Source organism: Alligator sinensis, unplaced genomic scaffold (genome assembly GCF_000455745.1).
Source record: "Alligator sinensis unplaced genomic scaffold, ASM45574v1 scaffold297_1, whole genome shotgun sequence".
NCBI classification, from domain to species: Eukaryota; Metazoa; Chordata; order Crocodylia; family Alligatoridae; genus Alligator; species Alligator sinensis.
The window spans coordinates 461,670-484,712 of NW_005841848.1; the positions used below are offsets into that span (position 1 = coordinate 461,670).

At 38.1% G+C, this 23,043-nt stretch overlaps 1 protein-coding gene across 1 annotated transcript in view; it reads right to left on the reverse strand.

Annotated features, from left to right (window-relative positions):
• FOXP2 (forkhead box P2) overlaps positions 1–23,043 on the reverse strand; it is a 665,435-nt gene that overhangs the window by 144,889 nt on the left and 497,503 nt on the right. The window contains 1 exon segment of the mRNA XM_025208808.1: positions 22,174–22,263. Coding sequence (XP_025064593.1) covers positions 22,174–22,263 — 90 coding nt within the window.

The following is a 23,043-nucleotide window of genomic DNA, read 5'->3' on the forward strand; positions in this document are numbered from 1 at the left end:
GGCAGTTGTGGACCCAGGAAATAATCCAGTGATACAGTTTCAGCATTGAGTGTGGCCTATCAGGCCAAGCCTCTAAACTAGGCAGAGTACTGGGCCTGAGACCCTAGCATCTTACAACTGTGCAAGCACCAGTGGTATAGATTAACTGAACCAAGAATATGAGTGACTTGTGCCACAGAACACAGATAATTGAATAGGATTTCTGACCCAAGGGACCATAAATGTGGCCAATGACTTAAAAGGAGGGAGATCCTCAGATCTTTCTTTTACACAAGGCCTTCCTCTTGAAAGAAGGGTTTTGAGCTCTTGATGGTGTTTCTGCTGACTTTCTGAAAACTTCTACCTTATTTACATGATGGCTTCTGCAGCTGAGGTGCCTAGGACTTCACATTCTTATACACCATGATGCTGCCAGAAGGAAACTGAATACCCTGATGAGAACATGCTATGTGCAGTGTTAAGGGAAAGACCGAATCACAACAAACCCTATAGCTCTGGAACTAATATTAAAGCTGTTAGATGAATCATCCCTTCAAAAACCAAACTGAACCCCAACCCCTTCAAAGAACAGCCAGCTCGAAAGCTTCTAAGGACATACTGGATGCATCTGCATGTGTGGTTTACTGTGGAGCTTACTAATTGGCTCTGCAGTAAAGTGTCATAATCTACATGTGCACTGATATTAGGGCATAGTAAATTAATTAATTTTGCCATAGGATAGTACTGATGAGGACAATACTGTCCTAACCCAGAGTAATTTACTCTGCTGAAACACATGTAGACAGTGATAGGTGCTAGCTGGGGCATGAGGGTGCTAAAGTGTGGGGGCTGCCTGCCACCTAGCCCTGCATTTTATCACCCTTTTGCCCCAGCCAGGCCCTCCACTGCCTGAAGCAACCACTCAGAGCCCAGGGCTAATTGTACATGTAGATCCACCCAATGAGGAAGAAGCTGGATCAACTTTCCCTCCATGTATGTGGATTGCTGCTTTCACAAACACATTTCCTCTTCCTAGTAGCAAAACTCTTATTGGATTGTCTTTGTTAAGAATCTGTTTTGACACTTCCATAAGCTGGCATCTGGGTATAATTTAGGGTTTGTAACATGTGGCTTGAATTGATTTGTTATGCATTATATTAAATCGATAAAATATTTGTATTTTTTAGTTGCTTGGTATGCTCTTTGGCTGCAAATATATAGGTTCTTACTAACTTGCTTAATTTTTCTGTTAAAAACCTGTTATTTCTAAACCATTTTTGTGTGGACGGAGGGTTTGGTAGTCATTTTGCAGCTGCTAAGCTTTCCAGTTCTTAAATATCTGTTTTGTTGCACACAAATCAATAAAGTGTTATTGACAGCAATGTCAATAAGCAAAAGGTATACATAATCTTTTGTGCTCTGTCAGTACTGCGGGTTATGATAAGAATCTAGTAAATGCATGGAAATAGTTTAAACTAGCAGCTTTTGCCAATGTGATATGGTAGATCTGAGTATTGCCATTTAGCTACTTTTAGAAAATCAGGCTTTACCCTAAATAAGCATAGTAGTACCTGCACCCCAGTGATTCGTTCCTAGTCTAAGCATAGCAAAACTCTGCTATCTCAAGTAATATCATGTGGTCACTTGAAAATACTTAGGTTGTTTTTTTTTATAGCAACTCTGTAGCAATGTTGAAAGAACTCTAGTTCTGACATGCTCTTCTTTCAGATTTCCTGTAGCGACACCATGCAGTAGAAATGTGATTATGATTAAAATATATTAGTGTTTGTGGTGTCAGATTAGTGTGTTTTAATGACACTTCCCATTTTTTTCTCCTCTTCTGCCCTATGGTGTGATTTAGGGATAGAAATTATTTGCAAATTTCCATATATTAACTTGTTTGGATTTCTTCTAAATTTAACCTTAATTCTTAATTTCCTGGGTTTATGTCTGGCTTTGGAGATAATTACAGCACTTATGTAATATCTTATTCCCTAAATTGAGGACAGTGCTTTCAACTGTATCTCTCTCCCAATACAGTTTTCCTGAGCATTCCCTGTACTTTAAATTAAAAGATTTTTTTTTTAACCATTACCACCAATTCAATGGTACTGAGAACAGATCTGTCTTTTTACTCTCATTCAGGACAGGGCCATTAGGAAAGAAAAGCCAGGGGAGGTAGTAGCCCTTTAATGGCAGAAGACAACAGGTGAATAGTCAGTCCCATAAAGAACAATGGCAGTAGCAGCCATTTTGGAAGAAAGATTTTCCTGAAATTCCCCTTAGTAGAAAAAACATAGGTCATAAATAATAGTGTACAAAATGACCTTTCTTTTTTTATATTAAAAAAAATACACTTCACACACTAGTGTTCACCAATTGAGCTGCAATTGGTGCCTCCAAAATTATCTTGTTTGTAGAGGAGCCATTATCAATAAATATTTCTAGACCATGCATACCTTGTTGTTTTAGCCATATGCTGTGTTGAACAGATGAGGGTCTACATCTTCCTAACCATTAACTCATTCAATTGTTTAATTTCTACTGAAGATCTGAATACCCAAGAAAACTATAAAAAATTTAGTTTGTGATTTTGGTGATGCTAGAGCCCTCAAATCTCAATCCCTAATTCTAATATTGGATCTGGTAAATACTTTAGGTGACAAAAGAATAAAAATGCAAGAAAACAGCATATCCTTAGTATCCTTCACTTCAGATTTACTTAAGCTTTTCCATCACATTAGAGCTTATCTTTTTTTTCACATAGTCAATTATTTAGACTCTTTACTTTGCTACTGGGATTGTATATAAAATGATATTTGGACTATATGGCATATAAAACATGTTATTTTAAAATGAGCCTTTACACCTATGCTTTTATTTATTGAATTAATTATACTAATAGATGCCAGCTTGAAAGATCTGAATAATTTTACTTTAAACTGGGGTAAAAATGGGCTGGGGCATGACATAGACATATCACTCCACTCCTCTAAAGTTACCTTTTGAAAAGTGAATAATATCTGGTGTTTGTGTATAAGTTGTGTATCCAGTGTCCACCCATCTAGTCAACTTCATGTTCACCCTTTGTTCATTATAAACCATATCTCCAGGTAGTAGGCTTTGTAAACACATCTGTCATAGGCAGCTAATTTGGAAAGGTTTGTTAGGAATCTGTTCCATTCTATGGAGTAAAATTCAGGGAAATCAAACAACAATAAACTGTCGTGTGTCCACCTCCTCAGGATATCAACTATAATATATATATATTTTTTTAAAACAGAGGCCCATTTATGCTAGAAAATAAACTAAGACTATAAAATCATAATTTTTTTTCACTTTCACTGACTTGGTCTTGAAGCTGATGAAGCGAGCTTCAGCTCGTGATAGCTTGTGCTCGTTGCATCTTCATATATAGATATAAATATAGAATCTTCTTTGGTTAGTCTATAAGGTGCCCTGCCTTCTACTTGGTTTTGCTATGATAAGGATTTGAAGTGAAATATTTAGTATCATCTTATACAATGGGAGGAGAGAGGGGGAAGAAGCCAGTGGCCAATTACATAGAGCAAAACACCAGGACTCAGACTACCTCAGTTTTATTCCCTACTTGGCTACTTAGAGTGTCTTTTGAGAGTTACTTCACCACCCTACGCCTCTTTCCCCCTCTCACACTTGTCTGTGTTGTCACTTTACCTTCTTCAGGAATCTTTGGGACAGGGATTCTTTCTTGCTATGTATTTATGCAGCAATTTACACAATGGGGCCCTAGTTTTGTACTATAGTATAAATCACTATTACACTATTATTAGCATTATATTATATATAATTAATGGATGGGGCACATGTAGTGTTAGAGAGGCTCATGATCACAGAGCTATGTTGCTCAGAGTCTTGCACTCCTAGCAGGCTTGCCCACAGTGAACAGGTCTGAGGGGAGGTTCCAGACAAACCATGGTCCAACCCAGGGGCGGGCAAAATATGGCCAACCAGGTAATTTCATTTGGCCTGTGGGCACCCACCAATTAATTGTACCCAGCTCAGCCCATGCACTTCACTCATGCCAGGGATGGCCCTGACCCCAGCCAGCACACACAGCTTCCAGGTGGGGCCACTGCTGCAGCCAGCAGGGGACCTGCTCGGCTTCCCCAGCCTCCAACAGTTCTTCCTCATGTCCCTGCTGCAGAGTTTGCTCCAGGCAGCAGGGAGGGACGCTGCAGCTGGGCGGGCACATGGAGCGTAGGGCTGGGCCTGGTGGGAGCATGGGGACCAGGGCCTGTGCCCAGTGGGGTGGCAGGAGCACAGACCTCGGGTGGGCAGGATGTGGGTTTTGTAGAGTGCAAGGGAGGGTGGGGGGAACCCCCATAGCACACAGCTCCTGCTGCCAGCAGCAGAAGCAGCAGGTCCTCAGGGTGTTCATGGCCCATGCAGGCACTGCTGCCTGGTGGCACATGATTCGGTCAGTTCCAGGAGCTGCAGATGGTGGCAAGGAGCGGAGCTAGGCCAGCCCACCTCTATCGAGCAGGGCTCTTGTACAGCTCCCGGGACTCCTGTGCCACTGGGTGGGAAGCCCCACAGCTGGTTGCCTTCCCCACTCCGTACCACGTGCAGCTCTCACTCCAGGACTGGCAACAAACACACAAAAATCAGGACATAAATATTTTTTTAAATAAAATTAAAATGATATAGTAGATGTTTGATTTCTAGTATATGATTTGGATTTTTTCCAGTTCCAAGATGGCAACCCCCTCCCCAAAGGAGTACTTCTGTGGGCAAGGGGAGGGACTTGTAGTGGCAAAGATCAGGGGGCAGGACTACTGGTCCAAAGATGGTGACCAGGGGGTGGGAACACATCTCAGGGGGCAGGGCTACTGCTGCAGCCTTGACAGCTCATCAAAACTCATTAAGCAGCCTGTCCAGCTGGTCCACCCCCTGGTCCAACCCCAAGTCCTCAGTGGTGGATCAGGTGGAAGAACATGTCTGGATCTCAATGGCTGTAAAGAAGAAAGAAGACTGCAGCTCAATGGAGGTCTCCTGTCATCTGGGGCTCTCCCTTGCCACTGGGGCCAGATCCCCACCTTGTCAAGATTGTGTGGTTGCTATTTCTGTACACCAGCTTCCTCACATTAAACAATCACATCCAGGCTTCTACCACAGGGAACAACACGCTCTCCAGTACCAACCTCCAAAAGCCCCGCAGCAATGGACCAGTGGTGATGGAGTCACGATTAGTGAATGTGGCAATATCAAGCCATGAATCTGCATTCAGATAGCATTAGTGAGATGGTTGTCTTGCTCCTGTGTTGGGATAGGGGTGCAATTTGGCAGCTATGACTGAGCAGTCCTATTCAGGAAACCCTCTGCTCACCCTACATAGTGAAGGGAGCTAGAAAAGGTGCTCTAAACCTAGGCTATCTTATTTGCTCCTGGGCTGGTTGTGTCCAAGCAGAATCATTCACTCTGTGGTTGAAAACATCATAAGATGATAATGATTTTTGCAACATGGAATGTTTGCACCTTGATGGATAACCAAGATCAAGTCTCAGGGTGTATAATTTCAAAATGATTTCATACACAGCAAAAGCATGTACGGCACTGTACTGTAAATTTTATACTGTATTTTTTTGCATACATCATGTGCCTTTCTCCCTGATATCAGCCTCCCAAAGTTGGAGTGCATGCATTAAGCAGGGAAGCTGTTTTCTTCACTAGAAAAGAAGCAAGCGTGGCAACACCATGCAAGCCATGCAGCTGCCGAGATGGCTGCCGCTTATGTGGCTCAACAAGCTGAAGGCGCAGAGTCCTATGTTAACTGTCTCTCAGCCATAGCTATTGCTCGAGCACTGTAGCTCATACCTGATGCAGCAAGTGAACTGCTGGCAGTATCTTGGTAAGGTTTGTGATGTGGAAAAACAACACTTTATTAACAGGAATTTGTATAAAGGACTACTTACCGTAAGAACTAACTGCCCTTGCAAGGGTCTGGGGCCTAACTCAACGTTCCCAGGAGGACTTACTCTAGGTCATACAGAGTGTCCAGGAAGTGTGGCATCCCAAGAGACAGTTTGGGTGAAGCAGCAAGAACTTCCTGCCACACCAGGGAGTTCCTGCTGCCTCACCCAGACTGCCTTTGGGTGATGATGCACTTTCTGGACACTGTGCTCCCAGGAGGACTTACTCAGTATCAAACAGTTGGCCATGACTCTGGAAAAATCTTTTCTATGTTCTGCCTGGCAAAACAAGGTATGTGTTTTATTTAGAGGGTGTGTCTTGTGTAAGAAAATATGGTATATGTAAATGATAATAAATCCAGTTATATATATATTTTTATCCAGTTTATATATATTTATATATATATATAAATTCTAATTTACCATCCAAATTATGCCACCATTGCCTTCACCAAAGTATTTTAAGTACCACCACCAACACACACACACACACACACACACACACACGCACCAACTTCTATATCAAGTCAATATATGTACTATACAACAACATATAATAAACAAACATTTTATGAGGCATTACAAATGCTTCTTAAAATAGGTAGGTTAGAGGAGTTTAATAGGTTTTTTAAAAATTTCCCTGTACAGTTTTATTGCATGCCATTAGGATTACAGAGTTCTAGTCTTGACAGCTACTGAGAAATTCTTTCCCTTAAATGTATTAACATTATTAGCTAAGAAGATTAAGTCTTATTTAATATAACTTATGTTAATGATCTGTAAATGTTCTTAAAAACCATACAGAAAGTCATAATCATTTGTTTTAAAATGCAGTGTTAGGGTACTATGATACAATTGTTGAATCCCAGTTCAATGAATACTATTGAGGTAAATATTATGTAAAATGTCTAAGGAAGCTTCAAAAACTATTTCCCCATCCAAAACAAACACTTCCTAAGACTGAACTATCCTTCAGTATACTAAATGAGAGTCTGAACACATTTACAAAACAATGTAACCTACATCGATTTTATACAAAGATGTAAAGTACACTAGAAAGCTGGAGCACGCAGACATGCTGTCCTACTGAAGGGTTACAAGCAGTAAGCAGCTACAGAGCACTTCGCCACTAGGTGGTGGGGGAATAGGTAATTGTTTTTAGCTCTGAGTAAACAGCTACCTCTGGGTTAAGCTGCAGACACATGTTATGTACACTAATGTAGCTTATACTAGTATGGTTTCATCCCTGATATTTCCTAATTCTACAGTGGACTTGAGTTATGTCCACTCCATCTAACACCAGGGAAAATGCTGATTAAACCAGCATAAATACATTGTGCCCTGGCAATAAGTGTGGCCTTTTAGGGTTAAAAAGAGCTCTGTATTCTATTCTTGGCTCTGGCAGTTCCACAACACTTGTTCAGCAAGTCATTTGACTTAGTCTAAAATAAGAATGTCAGAGCCACCATATCACCACTATGGTCAGACCAAAGGCCATCTCTGACCATGGCAAATAGTGAACACTTTAGAGGGCTAGAAAAAACAGGGCATTTATAGACTGTATCATCCCCTATCAGACTATCCCAGTTACCAGCTGTGACAGACTAAGGGATGACTGTATCTTTGACTACTGTGTTTAATAAAGCCTGATGGATCTATCCTCCATAAATATGTTTTATCCCTTTCTGTACCTAGTTATACTATTAGCCCCTACAACATCTGAGGCAATAAAGTTCCACAAATTAGGTATCCATTATCTGAAAAAAGTATTTTGTTGTGGTAATTTCAGGAGGTGCTCCTAGTTGTTGTATTATGAGACAGTATATAATCCTTATGCAATTTTCCAATAACATTCCTAATTCATATCCCACCTTAGTCCTCTTTCTTTCAGGCTGAAGATTCCTAGGCCTCATATAGACAGTTTCTCCTGGGAATGTCACTGTTCTCTCAGGAGAAACCAAGAGTGTATAGATTAGGCCTGTGCATTCAATTAAGCCAGCATCTGATTCAGATTAGGCTGATTCGGGGGACAGTGATTCAATTTGGTGATTCAGATCACTGTCCTGAGTCAATTTGGCTGAATCAGATTCATAAGGTTTGGCACTGATTTGGTGCGATTCAGCCATAGACTATAATAGGGAATCACAAAAATACCTATAACTTTGTCATTTCTTTGCAAAATCGGATGAAAACAAGAGGGATGGTAGCCCCTTCTGAGGGCATGAAGTCTGCCAAGTTTTAAGAAGATAGGTACAGGGATTTCTGTGAAAGTGCACCTCAAAGTGTTTAAAGCAAAACGTGTGTCATGTGTGCATTAACTGGGTTTCTGGTTGTTCCCATCTTAGTCTAAGGAACAGGCAGGCAAGGTTCTTTGAGTAGATGTGGTATCTTTTATTACACCAACTGAATAGTTGGAGAAATATATCTTGGCAAGCTTTTGGGTTTAACAACCCTTTATCAGGCTGAAGAAGCATCTGCAGTTGGTGTGTGCTCTTCCTGGATGGAATAAATAGTAAAGAAGCCAGAGGTTGGTATGCAGGCAAAAAAGCCAGTCAGTGAAAATGTAAATTGAGGCATCAGGGGGTGAGAGACAGGGTGGGGAGGGGAAGGGGAAAGGGGATGTAGCAGGTAAAAGTGGAGAGGTACCTGGGGAATCAGGCAGGTTAAAGTGTGTCATAAATCCAATATCTATATTGCGTCCATGAGTTTTTGTATCAAGGAGGTTGATGAAGAGGAAGGCTTCACACAGAGCCTTGTATGCTGTTTCTACATCTCTCCCCCAGAGCACTGTGATTGGAAGGGACCACAGGGCAAGATCACAATCACTGGCCAGTTACAGATGTCAATATCAAAGCAGTCTTTTCCACCTCATCCCCCTGCTTCTCAGTTTCTGTTTCCCTGCAAGACTGCCTTCCGAATTGCTAAATCTTTTCTGAATCTTGTCTGAATCAATTCAGAGCTTTTAATGGGTCTACCTCATCCCCCTGCTTCTCAGTTTCTGTTTCCCTGCAAGACTGCCTTCCGAATTGCTAAATCTTTTCTGAATCTTGTCTGAATCAATTCAGAGCTTTTAATGGGTCTCCTGATTCAATTCAGATTCAGTGATTTGGCTGCTGAATCAGGCCAAATCTTCTCTGAATTGAATCGGTGACTGAAGCTTTGCACACCCCTAGTACAGATATTCAGGCTTTTTCTCCTACAGTAAAAATGGTGACTCCAAGAGAAAAATAACCTGGGAACAAGCAGGGTTAAATCATTCCTGGAAGAGTTTCTCCTGGGAGAGTGAATGTCTGTACATACTGTGGCTTCTCTCAGAAGAGAACATAGTCCTCCAGCATCCCCATCGCCCCCGCCCCCTCACTCCAGGGACAGAGAGTGTTGCTCTCTGGATTCTGGTGCTCCAACAGGGAGCAGATCATACCTTCTTCACAATCTCCACATTGTGCTGCAGGGAAACACAGGCTGTCCATGGGTAGTTTGTGTTAGCCGATCAGGGCTTCTCTAAACAATGCTGCCATCTGTTGCCGGGCAAACTAAGGGAGCCTGTAGAGCACGCTAAGATGTGTGCACAGGGCCCCTCACATCAGCTACACAGCCTTGAAAGTTATTCACTTCTCAGGGCATCAGTATTAGTATATCTGTATATGTGACTTAAGTTTTTCTACCAGGAAGACAAACCTGGAAGAATTCTCTCAAGTTACTCAAATACGTGTAAAAAGCCATCAGGCCTTGTGGACAGAAGTGATATCTTTTATTAGACCAACAAAATTTTTTGCAAAAAAAAATTCTTTAATTGCAAGCTTAAAACTCAAATGTGTGTATGCAGTCCTAGTCTTGTATGGAAGCCATTCCATATCTGAGATCAGTTTATTGCTCTTTGCTGTATTTTCTCTAGTTTCATTATATATCTTTTTCAAGATGGGCGACCAAACCTAAACGAAGTATTCAAGATGCAGGCACATCATAGATTGATAGAATGGCATCGTCATGCTTTGAGTTTAATTTTTAATTTCTTTTCTAATGATTGGTAATGTTCTATTTGTCTTTTTGCTCACCAATGCACAATGACCTAATATTTTTAGAATCCTATCTACAACAACTGTAGTATCTCCTTCTTGAATGGTAACAACTAATTCAGAGCCCATCTATAAAATGGAAATAATAATAGTGACTTCATAATACTGATGTAATTATTTGTTTAAGCTCCTTAGAGAGAGTTAGATATCAGGTGCTAACTAAGCTCTAAAGATTATCAAATTCTAGACTTTTAAAAGAAAGAATTATTTAAAATAGTTGCTCCCAGAAAATCTGCATTTTTGAGTCCTAATATTGCATACTGTAAAGAAAATAAATAATTTCAATTGATTTACTTCCAGGTTAAATATCCACCTTCAAGCTTTCAATTATATATTGTTACACCTTAGTTACACCTTATCATGACTTTGAAACATTTTAATACCTTATAATCTATAAATCCATAAAACAGTAATCTAAAAGCCACACCTATACAAAATGAACTAATAAAAACTCCTTCTGTCATACACAACTGAAAGAGAATAAAAAGCATCTAAGACTTGATCATATAGTGAAAGGAAGAAATGTTTGGGTTTTCACGCTGTAGTTCTAGAAATAGAATTTATGTTTCTCCTCCTTTAATTGTAGTATTGTCTAATTATGAAATAGAATATAAAAAGAATCTAGAGAAAATAAATCTAAACTATATTCAAAACTAACCTATATGGGACAACTGTCATGAAAAAAAAACACTCCCATTTCTTCATGTGTATACTGTAATTTTAAAACCATTAAATTAGTCAACAAACAAAATGTTAATGATCAAACAAAATTATGTATTCTATCCTATTTCCTGGAGTTTTGCCATTGATTTTAATGAGGCCATAGCTTCACTTGTTATGTCTACTTCTTTAGGAACACAGAACTGGAAGGGACCTCTTAGTTCATCAAGTTGATTATCTTGCTCCTGCAAACAAATCCATCATATAATCCCTTTTATAAACTGATCCAGCTACTTCTTATAACTATTCATTTTTAGGTTTAATGGGACTGTTCCATAACCTCATTCATCTGCTGGGTAGATACCTTCTAATTTTCAGTCTAAATGTATTCATTCTATCAATGGTATCAATACCATTTATTCCATCTCAAAGAGGTCATCTTTTTCCTTTGAGTTTACTCCTTGATTTATTTATATAACACCTCTAAGCCTTTGTTTTACTAGGCTGAACTAGCCAAGCTCTTTTAGACTCCTCTCCCTAAGACAGAAGGATCAGGAAATGGACAGCCTTTCCCAGTCTAGCTTGAATTAATTTTTTCTTGAATTTGTGTGATCAAAATTATGCAAAAATGTTCTAGGTGAATTCTCATAGATGCTTTATACATATATCTCATACATCTTTATACATTATACAATAATGTACAAAATACAAAAATACAATAATTTCCTATCTCTATGGGAAATACTGTGCTTGATCAAGTCTGTCATTTGCAGATTCACAACCACATTATGTTGGTGGTTCTTGGTTATCTTGTGAACATTCTGGCTGCATTAGTCATTCTGATGAGCTCCTACCCTACAGCATAATTCTTAGGTTTTTTGTTTTAATTTCTGGGTTTCTTCTGTTGTTTCTAAGTGCATTATCTTCAACATTTTTTATATTAAATTTAATCCCATGTATAGTATTTCAGTCTTCAATGTTGTCCAGTTCTTCTTGTATGATATTTTGTATGATCTTGTATGATATCTTCCTCTGTATTCTATTGTTTTGTTATCAGCAAATTTCATTAGTACATTCCTACCACTTGTGTTAAGCTCATTAATGAAACATTTATATCACTCTTTATAGACCACTCACTTCTGTTGACAAAAGAACACCAAGCAAGCAAGCAACTGTCTATCCATCTTGGTCTATCCATTACTATGGATCACTAACTCCCAGTTATTCCATGAGGTCTATATGCTCTGACATCTACCCAACATGTCACTGACTAATGTTTTAATTACAATGTATTTTTGTCAGCTATTTTATAGAATACTCTTTTTTCTGTATTTAGTTTTGTTATTACTAAGCACTATGCCCACAGCTCAATTTGCTCTAATTAGTAGCAATGGCAATTTGGAAATAATAGCTGTTCCAGGGTAAACTAGTGTTAAGAAATTCTTAGCTTTTATTCTGTGGAGCTTTTCTTCAACATTAAGAATATATGCCTTTTTTCCCCTTTCCTAATTATATGGTTTTCTTAAACCAGTGGTTCTCAATCTATTTAGACTCAAGGCACCTCTCAAGAGACTCAAGGCACCGCTCCATAACTTTTATGAATTGAGCAGCAATTCATTTAAAAAAAATGACTTATTAATTACAGTGCTTACCTCCTGAAGAGGGGCCAGGCACTGTGAGCAGGGAATGGCCAGCCAGAGCCTTAGCCTTAGCCTGGGCTTATCTGCCTATCTCCTCACATCTCATGGCATCCTTCAAAGGATCTCGAGGCACCTGGCACTTTGGCTGAGAACCACTGCCTTAAGCAAATGTATTTATTGTAATCAAGTGAGACTATCATGCTTCACTTCTATTTAAGGTTTCTTGTGGGAACAGCAGTTGCTGGAAAACAATACAGTTCCTTTTTATGTAATTTTGGTAGGATTCCTTTTCAGAAACTCCTTTGTCATTTAGTAGGTATTGTTTAGCATCACTTTGTGTCATGGGGTCTATTTCACACCATGTTCCTATAATCAGGAAAGAAGCTAATTTTTATCATGCTAGCATGCAAAGATCTACAATTTGCCTGTTGGCTTATCACCAGAGAAATGTACAGTAGCAACAGAAGATGCTGAGATGACAGTTTTATGGGGAAGAAATGTGAAGTGTTAGCATCAAAAGTGTCAGTACTTAAAAGCTGAGCTAAGGTGCTTTCCCCATGTAGTGGGCAGTCACTGAAACTGTTCCTATATTAGGGCTTAAATACAAAGTTTTATATGATCAATCAGTTAATTTTAATATATATTTTAACTTACATACTGGCAAACTGAATTATGAACTAAAATTAACAACTCCCCTGGTGATTGCACCTATGCATTTTTTCCCTTTTACTATATTTAAAATGTTGACAAAAATCATCTTGTTTGCTGTAGCTATTTCAAAATTAACACCTACACATACTAAAGAAAATACTCATAAATATCAGCCAATGCATATGAGGTAATTAACTAATACAAATAGCAAATTTATGAAGAAAATTAAGTTGCAAAGACAAAAATAATTATTTGTTACAGTGAAAAGAACTGAGCTGGTATATCAATGTGAGTGTCTGTCTCGAATTTATGTAGAAGGGAAACAGAAAAAACAATATATATCAAGGCACCTGTTCTTTCTGGGTGTGGTTGCTTTAGTGCTTAAACAAAGGCTTTTGTTTTTGGAAGAAATTTTTGGCAGGCTTTTAAAAATACTTACTAATAGCCCCTGGAAAGAGGGTTTATACCCTACACCTGATTTAACCTGGAATTGCTTTTAAAACTATAGTGACTCACCTTATCTCATTAGAACACAGAGCAGGTGGTGACTTAAAATTAAGCAAAAACAAATGAGAGTGCCAAGTAGTGTAAATAATATTTCGCTCAGCTGTTCTCTGGATTAGCAATTTTTAAATCACTGTATACCAATATGTTTATTAAATTGAAGGGTATCAAGAGACCCTCTCTTTCCCCTACTTGAGTGGTAGAATCCTAAGCCTGAATAATTAGGGACCTGCCTGGGAGCAGATTCTTTAATAGAAACATGCTGAGTGGGGAGTCATTCACAAGTCCCCAACTCAGCTCTTCACAGGCTTTTCTGGGCAATCAGCCAGCTCAGGGAAGAATCAGACCAATCAGACCTGCTGCAAAAAGTCTGGAGGAGTGGCTCAAGAAAACCTGCATCTCCCACAACCATAAGGGAGCTACTCATGCAGCACAAAGAGGAGCAGTTATGAAGAATGGGAAGGCTGTGCAGGGAGCATGGTGGGAGGGTTAGGGGTGGGTAGGGATTTCCAGCTGTTGAGACAGTGAAAAAAAACAACTCCTTCTTCAGACGTTGGCTCTTACAGTCCAGAAATGAGATGAGGAAAAAGATAAATGCTCTGCCACCCATCTCATTCACAGTAGTATTTCCTGGGTTTAAAGTAAGTGTCGGATCCATCCTGCGGAGAACCTGGAATTGCGTGCATGAGAAAAGAATATTTTCTAAATCAGTGGTGGCCAACTTTTATGGTAAGTGTACCACAAGTGAAATCTAAAGTCTGAGATAGCACCATTCTAATAATCAGCAACTGCTCTTGCCCAGTGCCCCTGAATCTCATCACTACCCAGACGTGGCAGCACTGAATTTGTGCACAGTTCCCACAGGACCAAACTCTTGATCCAGCACTGACTACTGACCATTGTCCTCTCCTGAGTGCCACCCAATTCCTGTTGCTGATTCCCCCTTTAACTCTGTACCTCACAAACCAAACACATCAGCTACCTCTGCCACTTGTGGTACAGGTGCCATGAGTTGGCCACCATTGCTGTAAGTGTTGGGCCTGATACCTGTGAGCCTAAACAAAAGTCAGACCATATGAATTTTGGATCCTTTTGTTTCATATTTCGTTGTAAGTATCATTCTAGTCAGAGGGCCAGCAAAAAAGAAACTGGGATACCAGAGTGAGGAGACCAACAAAAAAAGGACATAAGATTCAGAAACAGTCATAGTAATGGAACTGAGAGAGGGGAAACCAGGAGGATGGACAGTAGCCTAGACTTATATTTAAAACCAAAATGCTTCTTGAAATCAAAGATCATATGTTAACCCCTACTTTGGAAAGTTGCATGATTGTACGTAGAACTTATAAAATCCCCACAAGACAATGTAAAAGGTTGCAACTCAACATACAGTGTGTTTGGTGCTATCAAAAAAGAAAGGGTCCTTGCACAAAATAATTCTTTCCCTGTATCAGGCACAATCCTCCAGCTATTATTGTCTCATTTCTCTCTTACTCAGTTCAAGCAGCTGCATGAAAGAGCAGCATATAATCTTTCTTGATATGTCCCTATAAAATCCAAAAGGTAGTAATATTTTACATACACAGCTAACTGCAAATATGTTGTATCAATTAAATGTTACCCGAAGGTGACAGGTTTAAAGATGTTATATATAAATTGTATATATATTTTCAACAACAAATTAAGATTCAAATGAATACAGGAGATAAACAAGATAATTTATATAAAAAATGTTTTAAAGTAGACTGTGATGGTTACCTAGGAACCTATAAACTACCATTCTATTATTTCAATGTAAAGATTGTTTTTTAAATGCTTGTTGTTTAAGAGTGAAAAATCATTTGGGTATTTTTCACATGGGTAAAACACCTAAGTGACCAAAGACTGAGGCTCTGTAAACATTTTCTAATAACAGTGCTTTGTGTACACATTATAAATATCTGACTTCTGGTTGTTTTTTTCTTTACTTGTCACATTTATCCCTCTACACTAGAAGGAAACTGTTTTTAACCCTAGTGAGAACCGACAAGCTGGTATATTCACCCATGTGTCCATCTCCACATACAAAGCTCTTAACTAAAAATAACTCTCTTGCCTCCTCTCTCTCGCTCTATGGTTGCCCTTGCCTCTAGAATGTGCGAGACAGCACCATTTCATTTCAACTTCTGTTTTGCCATTTTGAAGGGACAGTGTTTCGTTTCAAAATTTTGTTTCATTTCGAAGCACTGTTCCATTTTGTTTCATTGAAACGGTTTTGCTGCTTCGACACGTTTCAACATTTTGCCTATAGGCTATAATGGGGAATCACGAAACTGCCTATAACTTTGTCATTTCTTGCCTGATTCAAATGAAAACAGCAGAGAGGATAGCCTCTGTTGAGGCTACAAAGCCTGTTAAGTTTAAAGGAAATAGGTACAGGGCTTTGTGGGAAACTACACCTCAAAATCTTGAAAGCAAAACTCATGCCACTTGTAAGTGTGAACGCAAAGTGGGGTGAAAACAGCAGGCATGGTAGCTCCTGCTGAGGACACAAAGCCTGCCAGATTTCATGGATAGGTGCAGGGGTTTCTGAGAAACTGCACCTCAAGCTGCTGTCAAGCAAAACTTGTGACATGTGTGGCTTTGTGTGTGTGTTAAGGCAGGCCCTCACTGGAGCTGGGGCCCCAAAGCACTGGGATCAAAAGGGACCTCAGGGAAGGATCACAGTCACTGGCCAGCTACACAGTCCATATAAGAGCAGTCCTTCCCGCCTCTTTCCCCTCTCTCTCCTCACTTTTTGTTTCCCTGCAGGCAAGCCCAGCTTCGAAACTTGAAACGTTTTGAAACTTTCAAAACGTTTTGACTGCCTTCATTTCGTTTTGAGGCTGTTTCGAAGCATTTTGTTTCGTTTAGATTTTGCTGTTTTGAGCTCAGAATGAGTCGAAAAACATCAAAATGAAACAGCTGGCGAAATTTTGCACAGCCCTAGAAAGCATACACTACAGCATATCACTGTAGAAAAATTCTGTACCTTAACAGGGTAACTCCACATGCTTCCTAGCTCACTTATTAAGGAAAAATAGGTGTCCGCTTTTCCAGTAACTCTCTCTCAAATTTAAATCTTCCCCAAGCCTTAATGTAATTTAAATTTACTCCAAGCTTTTATCTAGGCTAAGAATTTTCTCCACAATTATACCTGAGAGGGCAAGGAGGCTGTTTATCACTACTCCCCGCCCGTACTCTGTACTACATCAATGCTCTCTACAATACAAAAAAAATCTTCCCTTGCTCCTCTGGTTGGTAAGACGTACTTACATTTAAATGAAAAAGACATGAATAGGATATAGTTGGCTATAATGCCTTGGCAGAGTTTTGGACTAATTCAGTTGTTTTCTATTTCTGTTTAAGCTAATGTAAAAGGAAACTCTAAGTAAGTTCTTATCCAGACCATGTATTTCTTATTTTATGTGTTTGCAGCTGCAAATTCTTCACCAACTTAGATAGGCAGCTGGGGCTACAGGTAGCCTTTACGAGAGAGAGGAAAAAACGTCAAATCAGCACCCCCAGTTTCTTCTCCACTTTTATTCCTATTGTGATGTTTTTCTTTGTTATTGTTTCTTTATGACTAACAAAAACATTATACTTGTTCAGGATGCACTTTTCTGGGAGTGTGGGTGGCAGAGTGTGTACACACATACAACCCCACCAAACTGCTTATTGAACAAGTATATTTTTGCTAATAATTTTGTGCCTTTTTATCAGCTCTCAAGGGAGGTGACTGAACTAGGGGCTGCACTAAGGCAGACAGAACAAGCAAGCGAGCCCAGGAGATGGTAAGCTGCATACGCTTTTGGGTACATATTTCCCTATCTGCTACAGAAAATGGTTCACTGAAGCACTTGCTCATGCTCCTACTCTTACCATTTGCTATTTGATAAAGTGCACTATATTCTCAACCCAAATACATCTCACTTAGCTTCACCACTAGCTTCATGCTTTCAACAGCCACAATACAACATTCAATATTTTCTTCTAGTTTGGATTCCTTTTTCATTCAGTTTTAGTATTTATTTTCCATTTGCCACTTTTATATGATGAAATAAACTTATTTTGTAGGATTAATGATTTTGGTTGGACAAATCAGGGCTTGGGCTTGCTTTGTTTTGGGCATGTCCCAAATTTATGACTGAATAAAATTTAAATAGTCTAATTTTTCAGACATGCATATGTATACATATATGTATATGCACATGTATTTTCCACCTACAGTATTCTGAATACTAAATGCTAATTAAATAAACATTAAAGGATGAAAAATAAATGTATACTTAACTTGCTTAAAACAAAATTTTCTAAAATGATTACTTCAATAAAGTGTTCAGACTAAATAAACAACGCTTACTTTAACAGTCCAACACTCTATATACAGCATGATATTTATACAACAGGCTTGGTACATACTGAGCTTAACTCTTTGATTCCAGGAGTCATGATTTCCTGACACAGCATCCTAATGCAAAATGTATTAGTACTAATGTTGAAAAGAAGTAAAAAACCTTAACTAAAGAAGTAAAATAGATTATCTCTTTTTTTCCATTCAAGATAAAGTTTTAAAGCCTGACTTTTAAAAATAAAAAAATCCCTTAGAGATATTGCAATGGACAGAAGAAGCTAGGTTTTCTTAGGGAAAAATTAACTTTTTGTCCAAACTGGTATGTTATGCTGTCTACAGCAGTATACAACACACGGACAGTATAAATTAAGCGGCAAGAGTTGATTACTGGGAATAAAGGAAATAATTTTACTACTGCACACTAATGCTCGACTACAATAGCAAATTGATAGCATTTACCTTAGAGTTATGTCTCTGCTCTGCACAGTTGGGGAAGAACCACAAGTCTGCCTCATGACTGTAAATATAACAAGAACAGTAATGCTGCCAGGTTTCATACCTAAGCTATATGACACTATATTCTTCAGTGGCTGTAAGAATAGTTACTTTTTTGCACTAGAGAAGGATCTCCAGTTGCTGGAAGTCTGCGTGAATTTTGTTACACCTACTCTGAATATTTAGTGACATTAAGTAGAAACAATTCCATTAGCGTAGCCACCTTGTTCTACCATCTGTTACTACAATTAGAGTGTTTTCAATGAAGATAAATATGAAGGAACAGAAAATTACTACTACTACAAAAATCTTCATGTTTCTATTACAATATGTGTTCCAGAATGCTGAGACAAGACAGTAAAATATATTTTCTTATAATACTTAGGTTAACATCATCTTCAACACTCATCAAAATCCCTATTTAGTTATTCTGCAATATGTCATTAATCAATGTATGTACTGATTTGAGTCCATTCAATTAATGCATGAGAATGATGAATAGCACACACAAACATGTTTCAAATACATTTATTCAGATATCTATATGTGAAAGTAAAATCACTACTACAATTGGTACTTCAGTTTGTTAGATAGGATGTTTTTCTCCTGTTTTACATAAGACATGCTCATAATTATGCCATCTACAGCTCTGAAACCCAGAAAAATGTAAATGAAAAAGTAATGGTAGATCAAGAAACGAAGCCTCAGTCTAGACCACCTAAAACTACAATTTTTACAAACTGTGCTGCCAAGTGTCCAACTGTGAGCTCCTTTAAAAATTGCTGACATAACCAAACACGGATATGATATTTGTAAGGGAAAAGAAGTAAAATTACCAAAAGAGGTTTTATTTTCCTTTTACTGATCTTACATAACAAGCTATCATTTTCAAAAGATTTTTTTTCCCCCCCATAAGAAGCATTTAAGAACTCCTTTAGATTACTACACAAATTCTTCCAGAAAGATACCATGGGTTCACCAATGGCATACTCTTTGCAAAGCACAGTAAAACTTCCATGGACCCCTATACCAACACCCTGTTTTTGGAAAATTTGTGTAAGGAGAGGTTGAAGATTTCTTTCAATTACTGAATAGCTAATATGTGCCAGGGGCCACTAAAATACGGCACTTTGTTGAGTGAGGGACAAACTACTGTAAAATATATCTACAATACCATATACAATGTTCCAAAACATGTGCATTGAATACAATCTGTTAAAAAAAAAACACAAAAAATTATGTAAATTGGTTCCTTCTTTTTTCTTCATTGACATATGGAACAATCACACAATTGATATCAAAATGTGAAGCACATGAGAGATGCAATGGCAAATATTACCTAACACCAGCATTTGCCTGCAGATGTGTGAGCTAGTTTTAAAGTTTTATTAGGTTTTTATTAGATTTATAATACAGTCCCAACCTGTCTCTAGTTGCCAGATTCGTCAATTGCTCCAAAATTAGAGGAAATTAGAAACACACTAATATTAAAGTTTTTTAAATATTTTGGTAGGAGAAAATTGTTCTCCCGCTTTAACACAAGACTAAGTTCCTGGGTACTTGTCCCCCTTAAATTCAAAGTTATTTATACACATATATCAATACCTGTTCCTATGGACTCTGGTCATAAGTTAGCACTAAATCTGGCATAATAAAATAATATTAAAGTACAATTTTATTATCTTTATTAAATATTTTGCCGAAAAGTCATCACAACGCTCAAGATGTAAAATTCCCCTACATAATGAACAATGCAAAGCTCTGTATTAACAGTCAATGGTTGAAATAATAAAAGCACCAAGGTCTTATTTTCAAAACTATTATATACCTTTAATACTAAGGAAGACAAAACTGGATGTTGTGTTCAAAACTTAATTTACATGACATTTGATACATAAAACAAAGCCTGGGAGCAAATTTTGTTTTGCTCTAATTAAAAAAGCACCAAATAAAATTGTACAAGGGACATTGTGCACGTACTGGGCAGCTGGGGCAAGAACTGGCAAAAGAAGCAGCAATCTTGGCTTTGGAGAGAGAGTAACACTTCTGAAAAGAAAATATTTGCTTTCTCTATTTGCTCCTCCCCTGCCTCACTACTGGACTCTCTCTTCCTGGGGTGCAGGGAATAGGGAACATCTATTTTCCCTAGGGGACATAAGAGCACAGAGCATCTCTCCGATCACTCACACACTCTCTCTCCCTACCCTCCCTGAACAAGCCCACCTCCCCCTCTCAAAATAAACATCATCCCTCTAGGTTTTGTGTTCTGTCCCTGACTTTGAGTTCTTTCCTCACATTTATCAGCCACTGTGTGTACCTTAACTCTTTTTCTCAGCTTTGAAATAAAGATTTGAGTGTGGGTGAAATATGGCTGTTAATCTCATTTTAAATGTTTACTGTTAATAAACAGTAATCTACCTTTCTGGCTATTCGTCTCATCTCTGTCCTCAGCTTTTTAAAACCATCCAGCAAAATACAAAACCATTGTGCAGGAGGTGGGGTAAGGAATATGAGTTAGGCTCAGGACTCCTGCCTACTTTCCACAGAAATGCTAATAGCAGAAAGCCGACTAACATATTAAATGTTTAATTCTCCATAGACACCTGCCTAAGTCTTTTGCTTGGTTGTGGGCACTTGTGATTTGGTCTAAAAGTCTTTAACCAAACCGAGACCATTTGCAAGTGTGCAAATTGGCACAATTCAAAAAGTACAGTGGAAAAATGTGGAAACGTAGACATGTGTGCAGAATTCTTGATGTCCCTTCTTGAATCGTTAACAAGAAAAGATAGAGAATGCGGAATCACACACACACAAAATTGCACAAGTGAATATATTTGGCAACATTTCAGAACTCTTATATTTGGGATTGTCCCTCGCACACTGAAGAGAAAAATGACATTGAAACTCACTAGTCTACCTGAGAATAGGGGACATGCAAATGGACTTAAGGTTCACACAGAAAAGTAAGTTGGGCTGCCCAGAAGAGAATGGTAAGATATCTTCCTTACTCTCCAAACAACACACAATCATCTCTCATGCACAATCATCGTTTTTTCTGCAACTGACTGCCATTCAGTAGAGGAGAACTAAATATTTGGTTTACATGAAAAGAGAGAAACCCATTTTTGCCAGCAGTGAACAACTTCATGTGTAACTCCAAATTATCATTCATTTATGAGCGAGTAATCTTTAAAGAAACTTCTTGGGATAAAACACTTGTGTTTTACAAACAGTACACATTATTTTATTAATAATATTATCAAAATAATTATTCAATACTAGATAATAGTATTCCTATTTACCATCACATAATCTGAATGTAAAACAACCTTCCTTTGAAACTTGAGAACATGTTTTCCTAAAAGCAGCAGGAGTAGCTCCTTCAAAATTTTAAGCAGTTGTGTTGTCAGCTTAGGAAATGTTTTGCATGTATCACTTTTAAAGCTGATAGGTTATCTAGGGCTGCTTTGTTTTCTTGGACTGTCTTTACTGTTAGTTCTGAGACAGACATTTCCACAATTTAATAAATTTGAGAGTAAAAGCTCTCTCAAATCTTTTAAGATACTAGAGAAAAATCCCTTATGCAATAGATACTGAACTCAAATTTGGCCTTCAAATTTCTATAGTGATCTTTTACACACCTACAACCTAACACACAAGATGTTCCCCTTGTGCAGCGAGTTTTCCTTATGAATTAGAATGCACTTCCAGCATAAAAGCATATATTCTGTATTTTGTGAGACTGTACACATGGAAGAACACATGACGTGTACATAAATGTGTGTGAGAGAAACCAGTGCACTTCCTTGTGAATAAGGCCCCAGAGGCAAGGATATTTTACTAACCTGCAGTGGTCTCTGTTTATCACTGCCCTTAGGAGATTTCAGTCCACTTGTCTGTTGCTGTAAGAGCAGCTGTCGTGCTGCCTGCAGCGCCTAAAAATAAAGAGGCAATCCTGAAATATTTTTTTAACATTTCCTAGAAAGAGACCGGTTAGACACTGTCAATATTAGTTAAGTACATTTAGACAAAAAAATAAAATCTTTTATTCAGTTTATAATGACAAGACTTTTGCATTTCTTAAAACAAAAGTCCTCCAAAGGTACATATATGACTTCACTAGAATTTATGGATATATGTGAAATCCTGCAGGAAATAAAGTTAATTTGTTTAAAGTGCTTGAAGAGGAAAAATCATAAACTGCATCAATAGCCTCATTTCCACAAGGAACTTGTCTTTTGAGTGTTCAACTAAAATGCCCACTCCCTTGTAAATTATCATTCAATTTGCATTTTCATATTACAATTTTGAAGCAAAAGCAGTAGACTTCAAGTGTTACCGGAAGCTGTAATTAAATTTGACAAATCAACATCAGATTATCTTGAAAGTGAATTAATAAGAATATTCACTGAAGATTAAAAACACTTTTTGTACTTACAATTCAAGGGGAAACCTCTCCTTTGACAAAATAAAGTGCAGTTTTAATGCCAAATAAAAATGAGTGGTTTTCATTTGCATTCTTAGTAAAATCAGAGAACAAAGAAATTACCACTCAACCAATCAGATTAGATTCTGTGGATGACAGTATCCCAATCAAAATATAAGATGTTTTCATTTATTTTGTGTTTTCATTCCAACTCAGTTAAATAAAGTTAAGCACAAGAAGTGTATATAAACATTCCATTTACCAGAAGAGGGATAATGTAAATTAATTT